Below are 12737 nucleotides of genomic sequence, written 5' to 3' on the forward strand. Positions count from 1 at the left end.
TGGTGATTTGTGGACAAGGCTGACTCATCCCTTCTTCCCTACCTAGCCTGGGCACAGGCCCCCCTGAAGGCATATTCTGCTGAGTAGTCAGGCCCTGGCTCCTTGGGGCTGTTTGGGTCAGCAGCCCAAGGCTCTTTCTAAGGTGGTACCAGACCTGTACCCTGTGCCTGCAACCAAACCGGAAATCCCGGTAACATTCTCAGCATCATCTCCTTTATAAAGATGGGGTGTGGGGGTGGCCAATAGGGAAACTAAAACTAAGAGACTTGGAGGCTACATTAAGGTCCCTCAACCCCTCAAGGGCAGGACCAGACAAAACAGAAACAGAGACCTCAACCTGGGTTTTCAGGCTCACTCCCACATTGCCTTTATAATCCTGTCTCTCAGTTCAACCACAGTCTTTCAGCCTGAAGACTCTGGGGGAGGGGCAGGGGTCTTCCTGCCCCAGAGTGTGTGATCCGGAGACTTAAGGTGCACTGCCTATGAGAGACCCCAGCTCTTCTCCCTTGTCTAGGCTTCAGGCTCCCAAAGCTTCTAGCCTCTGAGCATGGCCCCGCTGGGGCTCTGGAAGGGGGTAAGAGGGGGCGGGCACAGGGTGGCAGGTGACAGGCGGGGCTCCACCACGGAGCCCTGTGGCTCCACTTCCTGTGGGCGAGGGCCCCCGTGCTTACCCCTGGGGGGAGCTTGCACAAACCTTCCTGCGCAGGCCCCAGGCTGCCTTCCCGCCTGGCTAGTGCACCAGCCTGCCTCCCCACTGGCTACTGCCTCCCACCCGGGGCTGGCATCCGTGCTCTCAGTCCTGCAGCCTGGACTGTGTCTCCATCACCAAAGGGCTGGCGGGGGGCCGGCCGGACACCAGGGCCCGCCCTCCCATCGCTGGACGGCCACTGCTCCTTCCTCATTTTGCTGCCGATTCTAGCCCCAAACAAAACAGGTTGAGCCCTTTTCCTCCCTCCGGCAGCTCCTCTCTGGCTTGCGGCTGCCTTCTGAGGCGCTGCAGACGGCGCCGGCCAGGGAGGGGGGGGCCTGGGCCAGCCCTGTCGGGACTGGGACGGTGCGCCTGGCTCCTGGCCCTCCTTCAGCCCTGTCTGTGGCAGGAGAGTGAGCTTTGCCGCGGCAGTCCCCTGACGATGATGCCCCAGCTCCAGTTCAGAGATGCCTTTTGGGTGAGTGAAGACTGGCTGGGACACTGAGCAAGTGGAATGGGCCCCCGGGGGGCCAGCTGGGCTGGGATTGCCCCGTGGCTGTTAACGGGGATGCGGCTGCAGGGGGGAGGTTTTCTCATGAAAATAGCAGTTGATTTGGGGTCTTAATTATGATGGGGCATAACCTGGGCTTCTGTCCCTTCTGAGTTGGAAGGGGAAGGGGGGTCCTTGGTCTGGGGTACTGATTGCTCTGGGAACCTCACCACAGTGGGCGAGGGATGTCATCTGTCCTCCCAGGCCTGAACTTCTGGGACAGACCCTGCCCCCAACGGCAGGATCTTAGTAAGAGACTCTACTATATGGGTGGGAACTTGAGAAGGCCATGTGAGGTAAAGGAGGGAGGGGAGCAAGTGTTTGGGGACCGGAGAGACTTGAATTTGGGTCTTGGCTCTGCTACTTAGCAACGGGGCGAGCTGTTTGACCTCTCCGAGCGTCTCTTTCCCCAGCTACACAGTCCAGATCAATATTAATAAATATCTCAATGGAATGGGAGAATTTAAAGGGGCGAGCTCGTGTAATCAAGTTCCCAGCACCTTGCTGGCACGCCAAATGATCACTCTTTTGCCCCTCACACAATCTCTCTTCCTCGCAGACGCTTGGGGTTCTCTGAGGAGGCTGCAGGCCCCAGGCAATTCCTTGCTTACTTTCTTCAGTTCAGGGCAGGTGCCCTTCAAGTCCTTTTCCCCCATGAAATGACAGCCCCCAACAGGCTCGGGAGCCTGCAAGTCCACTCTGGACCCCAGATCCCCTCAGCTTTTTTTGCAGCTGTGCCTCTACCTGTCCCTCTGCTTCTCAAGCTCTGGCTGTTCCTAATGGCTTGTGGGAAACAGCTGAGACCCCTCTGGTGAGAGCCGGGGAATGAGGCCGTACTGAGGGCACCCCCCTCCACCCGGCAGAGGACTCCCTGGCCCTTCACTCAGCCGGCTCAGACTCAGCCAACAGCCTGGCCCTCCCTGGGCCCTTTCCTGGGGCCTGCGGCCAGGAGGATGAGAGCTAACGAGCCAAGCCTTCCTTCCCTTCCGGGCCGTGCTCTGCTTGGGGCCTGTGGCCAGCATGCGAATGGCCTGCTTCCTGCCTGCCCTGACCACACAGTGGGCTGAGGGCCATCAGGGGAGGGTACCCCGTTCCTCTCTGGGCCTCCATTTCCCCAACTCTATAAACAAGAGGTGGGCTCAGGTCAGAGATGCCAATGGAGACAGACCTGGCTCCGCCCAAGCCAAGCACCAGGCTGGCAGCTGGGCTCACACAAAGGGGCGGTGGTGGCAGTAGGGGGTGGGGCAGTGAGTCATCACCTCTGCTCTGCCTAAGAGTGCAAAGTGGGGGAAAGAGGTAGGGCCTAGATACCCAGGGTGCTCTGTAGCCCAGAGCAGACCAGGAGATCCTGACCATTTTACCTCTAGGATACCTGTCCCAGCCCAGGGCTCCTGGCCCCACCTTCCCAAGGCAGAGCTCTGGCAAGAAGCAGTCCCCATGGCAGGATCTGGGCAGTGGGGGATAGTGGGGGGGTGGGCAGGGTGCAGCAGGGACAGCAGCAGCAGGAAGAAAGGAGCCCACCTGTGACTGAGGGACAGGCAGCCATGCTCTGGGCTTGCCCCACCTCTGAGCCACCCCAGGCTTCCTGAGGTCCAGTTTTCTCCTCCTTTCCCCTGCTGCCTCCCTGGGCTCCAGTGAGGATCTAGCCCAGGGAAGGCCAGAGGCAGATGGGTAGAGAAGTGGCCCATAGGAGCCTCTAACCCCGAGCCTGGGGAAATGCCCCAGAAGGTTGCTGTCAGCATCACAGCCCCCAGGCCTCTGAATTTAAACCCATCTCTCTGGGGCTTGGCCCAGCCCAGCCTACAAGGACTGCTAACACTGAGTACTAAAGATGTGTTAGGTGCTGTTCAAAGGACTGTTTATCTATTCATTCATTTAAACTGGTGAGGTAGATTATCTCATCCCTATTATTCACAAGAGGTAGTTGAGGCACAGAGAACTTAAGTAGCTTGCCCAAGGTCACACAGCAGGGATTAAACCCTGAAAGGCTAGCTCCGTGTCTGGGCTCTCACCCAGGTTGCTTTAACCTCCTCTCTCAACCCAGTGGATCACTGGATCTTTGGGCATCGACAAAACAGAGGGGAAATTTCTGTCCTTCTACCACCCAGAGAAGTAAGAAGATCAGGTGAGGCTGATGGAAGTAACTGGAAGCTCAATTTACAGACAGATCTATAACACGAAAGACACAGTGATCTAATCGCTGTAGGGGTACTAGAGACAGAACCCAACCTGCCCCCACCCAAGCCCAAGGCATTAAACCTCACAGCCTCACAGTTCGAAAATGAGTAGTCTTGCGTAGTGGGAGGAAGCCCTTGAACTAGAAGGATCATGTCTAATACCATAGCACTGCAGTTAACATCCAGAACCCTCAACCCTCAACCATTCCGGACACAGGTGAGAGCTAGCCCTGTTCCCAGCACTCGTTCGTCGTAAGAGCAGGAAACAAAAGTGCTTTCTGAGGAGCTAAGAGCTTATATTAAAGCTCATATACTTTACTCACATGAGATGCCCCATCATTTTTTAATTAGGGCCTATGAACCTAATCTTACCCATGATTTTAACAAGCTTAGTCATGTGGTCTTTATAGATACAGCAGTTAGGAGAGGTCTATGTGGAACTTGACATTCAGTTGGTGACAGATAAATAAATATTGCTGGGCCTGAATGGTTAGAGACAGTGTCACAGGGAGCGGGTGGCCTGAGAGCAAGAGGAGACCAAAATATTCTAAAAAGCAGACAGAATGGCTCAGAGGTAGGGGGAACATCCAGCGTGGGAGCAGGCCCGTTCTGTCCCTCAGTACGCCTGTATTTGTCATTTTATCAATGTGGCCACCAGTATTTATTTATAGCCTACTGTTTCCTGTGGCAAAACACCGGGATGCAGGCCACTTGTGGAGTGAGGTGGGGGTGAACTAGACACAGGGCGAGGGGATAATTTGATTTCTGTTATACAGATGATAAGGGGCATCGCAGCTTTGCAGGAAGTTGGTGGCTGGGCCTCAGAGCGGGGCCTGTCAGTGACACAAAGCTGAGAATGAGAATACCAGGTACTTGAGCTGAGACAGCTTTTGATCTTGTAAACCCTGCCTCAGCCATAAATCCGAGGGGCACAGAAGCCCAGAGAAGGCGGGGTCCTGTCCCCCACTTCCCAGTCTCTCCTTGCCAGTGGCTCTTCTCCAGGCAGGCAGCCCAACTCTGTTGCAGAAAACATCTGTCTGCATCTTCAACAGCCTTACCAAGCAAGGTAGTGTTCAGTTTTTGTACAATAAATCTAAGAACAATGAATGTCTCCATGGTCCCACCGCCTTCCTGAACCCATTTTCTTCTTCGTTTCACTTTAGTTCTATTCTACAAATGGCTGTCAAGTGGGATCCTCTGGGAGGTGGTCTAAGCTGGATCCCTAGCCTTATCCCCACATCCATCCAATCAGGTGAATGAGACTGTCTGGCCCTCAAGGAAGTCACCGTACTGCACTGGAGACAAAGGTTCCCTAAAGACTGGGCGAGGCACAGGGAGGGGCTGGCCTTTGAGCTGTGCCTTTTCACCCCACCCTCTCGCTCCCTGCCAGACCTGTGCAAAGGAGCCACCGGATATTGTCTTAAGAAGGAAAATCTAGTTCTGAATCAGGTTTTATCGAGATCCACGTCCTACCCCTTTTGAGATTGTGAAAGGCAAAGTAAGGGCTTGAGGAGGCTGGGCCACATACTACAGTGACATCTCCCCTCACTTTGGGCAAGAACCACCAAGGGGGTGGAGGGAGTAAGCCCAGAACTTTCCCCTCTGACTTGTAGCCACATCGCTTCCCTTTGAGGTGAGGCTCCAGCCTCCTCTAGAAACCAGCCAAACTGGGAGAGGCAGAGCTCCCCAACACGCAGAGGACTGAGGCAGACACCACTTTCCGGGTTGGGGGGATGACTCACAAGGGACGCACAGGGGGCTACAGATGGGCCCATCTTTCCCACACATGCCGGCTCAAGAGGCTCTTGCCTCTTCCTCTTCCCAGCTCTGAGACTCTGAGTTTCCCCATTTAGGAGAGAGGCCCCACTTTGGCCTGTCCGCCCCGCCCCCCGGACCTGCCAGTCATGGCCCTGGGGCCTTCACAGAGAATCAGGAGAGGCTCATGTTCTCTGGGCACCTATTCTGTTCTGAGCATTTGAAGCTATGTATATACCTCCTAAAGCAACAAAATCAATCAGTATAAGATCCTAAAAGGAAAAGAGGAAAATAGAGAAAACCAGGTAAAAAAGCACCCTTCGTCTCACCACACGAAGACAACCGGTAATATTTTGCTGTGCTTCCCTAAGAGTATCTCACGCAGGTGCAAGTGTATTGTGTACAGTGTTGTATTCTCCCTGGTTTGGTTTTTCTTGCATTTTAAAATTGGTCTATAATTGTGGTAAAGGATACCTAACATGAATTTCACCATCTTAACGTTTAAGTGTACAGTTCAGTAGGGTTAAGCGTACTCACGTTGTTGTGGACACCCCTCCCCTCCGCTTTTCAACATAATTCCATTTTGAACATGTGTGGGTGTGGGTGTGATTTCCTCGTTTCAAAACACCATTGTTAATGGCTACCCAGTCCAGCTTGTGGGTTTGGTAGACACAGGCATGATTCATTTATCCAGTCCCCTATTGTTGGACGTTCAGCATTTATCCAATCCCCTATTGCTGGACGTTCCGCATTTATCCAATCCCCTATTGCTGGACGTTCAGCATTTATCCAATCCCCTATTGCCGGACTGCCAGGTTGCTGCTGCAAGTTATTCATTATTCTGGATAGAGATGCAATGGGTATATCCTTGTGTATCAAAAATTCTCACTTGCGGATTATTTCTTTGAGTGGATTCCTGGAAGAGGAGACATTCCTGGGGGAGAGAATGGGACCACGTTTCTAGACAGGCAGGAGCCTTTTGATCCAGGAAGAAGGGGCCAGAGTGGCCCAGTTGGGGCTGGGGGGGAAGGAGCCTGGACGGACTCTACTGGGAACCAAAGCTGCTCAGACTTTGGGGGAGCACTTGCCGCAGGGCCGTGGCCTCGAAGGTCAAGGAAGCCTGCGGTTGAAGAATGGGTCCTCCTGAGCAGCAGGATGTCATAGACCATGAGGAGATGGGAGAGGGAGGACCTAGCTGTCCTGCCCTTGCTGCTACCCACTGCCTTCTCAGTGCCTCCCTGGCTGCGTCTGTCGGTGCCTCCCTGGCTGCGTCTGTCTGAAGGAATGGGGACAGACTCTTTCCGTCAGCATCCTCCTATCTCCTGAATGGAGACATGGGCAGGCTTCCTTCAGGGTCACCTGTCCGGGACAGAGCGGGGACTCCCACCCAGGCCTGTGGGCTGCCATCTTACTCTGCCCCTGAAGCCAAAGAGATAGGTGAGTTTATTCTTGTTTGAGTTCTAAATAGTGTAGGACAAATGGGGGTGGGGGGTCCCCTGCATGTTAGCGTTGATTTCTGTGGCTTTGGAAATAGGGTTATTTTTTTTTTCTATCTGCCCCTTAATTTTCCATAAGTGAACACAGATTATGTATGTTATTTCTTTTTAATTTTTTGAGAGAGAGAAAGCGATGGCAAGTGCATGCATAGGTGTGTGAGGGGGTGGGGGAGGGGCAGAGAAAGAGAGTGGGAGAGAGAGAGAGATAGAGAGACTCTCAGGCAGGCTGCCCACCCAATGTGAAGCCTATGTGGGGCTCACAAACAGGGTCTCAACGTCCCAACCCTGAGATGATGACCTGAGCTGAAATCCAGAGTCAGACACTTAACCAAAGGAGCCACCCAGGGGGCCTCCCCATTTATGTCATTGAAAAGGAAAATATTTAAAAACAAAACTAAGCAGTTCTTGTTTTCAAGCCTAAGATGGTGTTTTTAGGCGAAATTTGGGGCCTGATAGTCTTAGCTGTTCCACACACTCTGTGCACACTGGTGGTACATGGTGGCTCAGGGGCTGGAGAGCTGGTTGACCTGTGTGCCTTCCACAGGATGCAGGCTGCTGGCTGGTGCTGAGAGAAGATCGCAGAGGTCGGTGGTTCTGCCTGCTCTGCCTTTGCGATGCCCGCAGCTGGGGGTCTGGGAGGTTTACTGGGTGGAGCAAGAGAGTCACCCACACCTTCGCTTTCATTCTAAGTGGGAAAGGAGATCTGCTTCTCAGTGGCCCTCTTTGTACTCCAGTTCCCAGGGACTTGTGAACCCCTCTTGGCTGTTCCCCAGGAACCCCAGGAATGGAGACAGGGGACCCTGCTTGGGCTTCCCAGGGTGGGCAGAGGTTTGGGGGATGGCAGGAGGGCAGGTGGCACTCCAGCGGAAGGAATTGCAAGGGCAAAGGTGTGCCAGTGGGAAGTGGGCACAATGGTTTTAGAGGCAGTGTTCTGCCCCAAAGCAGGGTGCAGGGAGCTCGGTAGGGAGGGAAGGCCCCAGCCAGATTGTGAAAGGTCCTGACCGGCCTGAGGTGGTGGCAGAAACACTTTCTTCTGCTCCGCTGCAGACTCTCCAGTGGTGGGTGTTCCTCTCATGCAAAGGAGGCTGGAGGTTGCAGGCCGTGGGCGGGATGCCCTTCTTCCTCACCCAGAGTCTAGCTGATGCCACAAACCACACAATGAAGGGAAACGTGGTGTGGAAACTGAAACTGCCTGGGCTTCCAGCAAGAGAGAGCGGCCCCCTGTTCCCCGGGGGCTGCCCACACCAGGGCCCCGCCCTGGACCCACTCCTGCGGGGTCTCCCTCCAGACTCAGGAGTCAAACGCTGCTTTGAAGCCTCACTCAGGCCTCCTCCTTCCCTTGCTGGGCTCTGGAAAAGGATTGCCCCTCTCTGAGTTTCCGTGTCCTCACCTGCAAGACATCAGAGTGATGGTCACCTCAGACAAAGGCTTTGAAGAGGGGGAGGCGAAGGGCGGCGCTAAGGGCCAGGGGAGTGAGCAGAACAGAAACAGGGTCTCAAGGTCCCAGAATTACGACGGTGCGACAGTGTGCTCCCCCTGATTCCCAGAATGCCTCCCCAACTCTGTTCACCACTGCATGTTAAATCCTGCCCTCTGAGAGTCATTCCCATGGCTTCAAGTGACAGGACACATTTGATTTCAACAATGGCCCTGCAAACGTGGTATTCTTATTTCCGTTTTGCAGAGAAAACTCATAGAGGAGGTGTGGCCTGGAGGTGCACCGAGGTGGACTTTGGGGTTACTGGGCCAGACCTGGCTGCTCCCTTCTGAGGCCTGGCTCAGAGTGCCCTTAGGGGTTAGCGGGAGGCGTGTGGTTTGCAAAGATCTGGCGCCCTAAGCTTTGGGTGAGAGGGTGGGTGAGTGGCAGCCCGTCCCGCTGGTGTTTGCAGCATCCACTATTGGGCAATAGGAAGCACCAGCTGGCACTCCAGAAATTATAGCCAGCACAGCGATGGGGTGGCAAGATGGGGCTCAGGGCTTCCCGGCAGCAGAAAAGGGGAAAACGGAAGCTGAGCCCTCCTGGGGAGGGACGATGGGGTGAGGGCTACCCGATGTGTTCAAGGGACAAGGGGGCCTGTGTGGCTGGGACCAAGGAACCGTGATGGGGAGTACTTGGAGTTAAGATTGGAAATGTAACAGGGAGCCAAATCTCGTAGGACCGTATTCTCCAAGGTCCCAGTGCCCTGGTCACACCCAAGTCCAGTTAGATCTGAATCTCAGGGTGGGAGGCTGGGCATCAGTATTTTCTGGAGTTCTTGAGTGTTTCCCCTGTGCGGCCAGGGTTGAGAAGCATCAGTGCCCACCATCGTGGTGAAGCTTTGTGCAGTGTCACCGCGGACACGGAGCACACATCTGGCTAGTACCACTGATGTGACCTTGTCTGACTCACTTGTGAATGAGTCGAGGCTAGAGCTTGGTGTTAGTTTTTTTAGCCTTATAATCTTCTACCATTACTTTTTTAAAAATTGTGGTAAATAAATGTAATATAAAACTTACCACTTTGGGGGCACCTGGGTGGCTCAGTGGGTTGGGCTGCTGCCTTCGGCTCGGGTCATGATCTCAGGGTCCTGGGATCGAGTCCCGCATGGGGCTCTCTGCTCAGCAGGGAGCTTGTTTCCTCCTTTCTCTCTCTCTGCCTGCCTCTGCCTACTTGTGATCTCTCTCTGTCAAATGGATGAATAAAAAATCTTTAAAAAAACAAAACAAAACAAAACAAACTTACCACTTTAACCGTTTTTAAACCTGCAATTCAGTGACATCCATTACATTCACACTGTTGCACAACCATCACTACTATTTCTAGAACTTTTCCTCATCCAAAGCAGAAACTGTGCCCATGGAACAATAACTCCTCACCTTCCTCCCCCCCCCCCCGTCTCCTATTTCTGTTCTGCTTGCCAGGAATCTGCCTATGGCAGGAACCTCGCAGAAGTAGCATCATAGAGTATTCATCCTTTTGTGTCTGGCTTCTTTCACTCAGCATGTCTTTAAGGTTCATCCATGGTTCGGGGTGCTTGGGTGGTTCAGTCTGTTAACCCTTTAACTGGCTACCTTCAGCTCAGGTCATTATCCCAGAGCCCTGGGATTGAGTCCCACATTGGGGTCCCTGCTCAGTGGGAAGTCTGCTTCTCCCTTACCCTCTACCCCTCCCCCCCCACTTTCTCTCTCTCTCTCAAATAAATAAATAACATCTTTAAAAAGAGCAGGTTCATCCATGTTTCAACAGACATCAGAATTTCATTCTTTTTGTGGCTAGACAAGTTTCCATTCTCCTTAAGATCCCATTTTGTTTACCCATTCATCTGTGGATGGGTTCTGGGGCTGTTTCCTCCTTTTGAGTATTGTGAGTAATGCTGCTGTTAACATGAGTGTACAATATCCATTTGAATCCCTACTTTTAGGTCATTGGGGCTTTAGCCTCAAGTGGAATTGCTGTCATACAGTAATCCTATGTTTAACCAATTCAGTAATTTCAACCTGTGTTCCCCAGCTGTGTTCTATTTCCATTCCCATCAACAAGGCATGAGAGTTCTGATTTCTCCATATCTTCACCAATACCTGTGTGTGTGTGTGTGTGTGTGTGTGTGTGTGTGTGTGTACGTGCCCCTGTGTGGGTTTTTTTTTTTAATTATTTGTTTGACAGAGATCACAAGTAGACAGAGAAGCAGGCAGAGAGAGGGAGAAGCAGGCTCCCCGCCAAGCAGAGCCTGATGGAGGACTTGATCCCAGGACCCTGGGATCATGACCTGAGCCAAAGGCAGGGGCTTAATCCTCTGAGCCTTCCAGGCGCCCCAACCCCCATGTGTTTTAATTACAGCAGACTCTGGGCGTAAAGTAATGTCTCACTGTGGTTTTGATTCGTATTGCCCTAATGACTAATGATGTTGGGCATATTTTCATGTACTTATTAGCCATCTATCTTCTTTAGATAAACATCTATTCAGGTCCTTTGTCTACTTCTGAATTATTTGTGTTTGTTGTGTTTCTTTATATATTATGGATATGAATCCCTTATCATATATAAGGTTTGCAAATATTTTCTCTCAGTCTGTGGGTTGTCTTGTTATTCTCTTGATACTATCTTTTGATGCATAACAGTTTTTCATTTTGACAAAATCTAATTTATCTATTCTTTCTTCTGCTAACTATGCTTTTGTTAACTATGCTATTTGGTGTCAAATCCAAGAAATCATTACCAAAGTCAATGTCTTAAGGCTTTTCCCCTATGTTCTCTTTTCAAAGTTTTACGCTTAAAAGAGCTAAAGCTCTTACATTTAGATCATTAATCCACTTTTAGTTAATTTTTGTGTTTAGTGTAAGGAATGGGTCCACCTTCATTCCTTTACATGTGGATATCCAGTTTCCCAGCACTGTTTGTCAAAAAGACTGACCTTTCCCCATTGAATGATCTTGACATCTTTGTTGAAAGTCATATACGTGTTTATTTCTGGGCTCTCTATTGTCTTCCATTGGTTTCTCTTTATGACAGTAACACACTATTTAAAGTATTGTAACTTAAAGTACTGTAGTAAGTTTTGAAATCAGGAAGTGTGTCTTCCAACTTTGTTCTTTTTCAACATCATTGGCTATTTGAGGTCTTGAATGGAAGTGGTTAGTTTTTTTTTTTTTATGTTTTATTTATTTATTTGACAGAGAGAGAGGTCACAAATAGGCAGAGAGGCAGGCAGAGAGAGAGGGGAAAGCAGGCTCCCTGCTGAGCAGAGAGCCCCCTGAGGGGCTCGATCCCAGGACCCAGAGATCATGACCTGAGCTAAAGGCAGAGGCTTAAGCCACTGAGCCACCCAGGCACCCCTGTGGAAGTGTTTTTATTGTTCCCATTTTATATGTGAGGAAGCTGAGGTTTGAGTCTTCCTGTGGCTGCCCAGCCTGGACTGGCCACCAGTCTCTGACAAACCTTCCATAACTCTCCCAGCCTGGCACATTGGAGAAACCCCCTCCTTAGAGAGTCTGGTTTTCCTGTTCTGGTATTGGCCACATTTGTTCCTTTAATCCCAGGGTCAATTTCTACCCGCTTCCATGTCAGAGTGATAGTCCTTACGGGCACCAGCACCAGATGGCGGGATCCTCTCTGTAGTTGCCATACCTTCTGGCTTCCTGGGCTTCCTTGAGGTCCCACTGGCTCTCACTCTTAAGGAACACCGGCCGGGTCGCCGAGTTCCTCGGTGGATTGTGGGAACGTCCTGCAGGGAACTGATGTCTGCCCTTGCCTTGGTCTTGGTCTGCCTGGACCTAAGGAGCCTTTGAAAATTGAAACTTCTGGCCCCAGACTTCCCAGTGGCCTATAGGGAAAGTTAAACCATGCATGGTCTCAGCTTGCCCAGGGGTCCCTCAGGTAGGCCAGCACTTCAGGGTCTGGGGGAGCATCTTGCTCTATTTAGAGATGAATTTTCCTGTAGCATGGCTCTACTCCAGAGGCACACATGGCTGTGTTGGGCACCGTAAAGCGATTTCCCAGTCTCCAACACAGAACCCTTCCTTGGAGGGCACCATCTTTGTCTGTCACGCTGCCTTTAGAACCCAATGCCCTGCTTTAAGTCTACTGCATTCACAGAGTGGCCCTGATGAGTCCCTCTTCTCTTTGAACCTCTGGCCTCTTGTCTGTATTAAACTGAGGTTTGTGGTTAGAAGATAGAGACGTGGCAATATGTCCATTAAAGGCCGCATCGGGGCAAGGAGCTTCATGTGCAGACCCCGTTCAGGAGCAGAGGCCCAGCTTGTACACAGGCTTAGAGAGCTTTGCAACCAGAGCCCAGGGTCATTGCTGAGACCTAGAACCTGCCAAGGCCGGCAGAGGCCAAAGGGCTTTCTGCAGAGGCTGCAGGGGTGTGTCCCTGCCTTCGGGAAAGGGTGTGGTCGTGGCCATGGACCATCTCTGCCACTCCAGGCCTCCATCTCTGTCTCCTGAGCAAGTCTCACGCCCGAGAGAAGAGCATTCACAGCCACAAAGACACCCCTTGTCACCCCTGCAAGGGCCCATGGGCCAATTGTTCTTCCCATTTTACAAATTAAAAAAAAAATTGAGTCTGAGAAATTAGAAGCCACCAGTCCAA

The 12737-nt window shown here is 52.0% G+C and overlaps 1 protein-coding gene across 1 annotated transcript in view; it reads left to right on the top strand.

Moving 5' to 3' along the window:
- The first annotated feature begins 734 nt into the window (after positions 1-734).
- PSTPIP1 (proline-serine-threonine phosphatase interacting protein 1) overlaps positions 735-12737 on the top strand; it is a 47426-nt gene continuing 35423 nt past the window's right edge. The window contains exon 1 of the mRNA XM_032342357.1: positions 735-1166. Coding sequence (XP_032198248.1) covers positions 1131-1166 — 36 coding nt within the window. The 5' untranslated portion in view covers positions 735-1130. The remainder of the gene's footprint in view (positions 1167-12737) is intronic.

This window comes from Mustela erminea, chromosome 5 (assembly GCF_009829155.1).
Source record: "Mustela erminea isolate mMusErm1 chromosome 5, mMusErm1.Pri, whole genome shotgun sequence".
Lineage (NCBI taxonomy): Eukaryota > Metazoa > Chordata > Mammalia > Carnivora > Mustelidae > Mustela > Mustela erminea.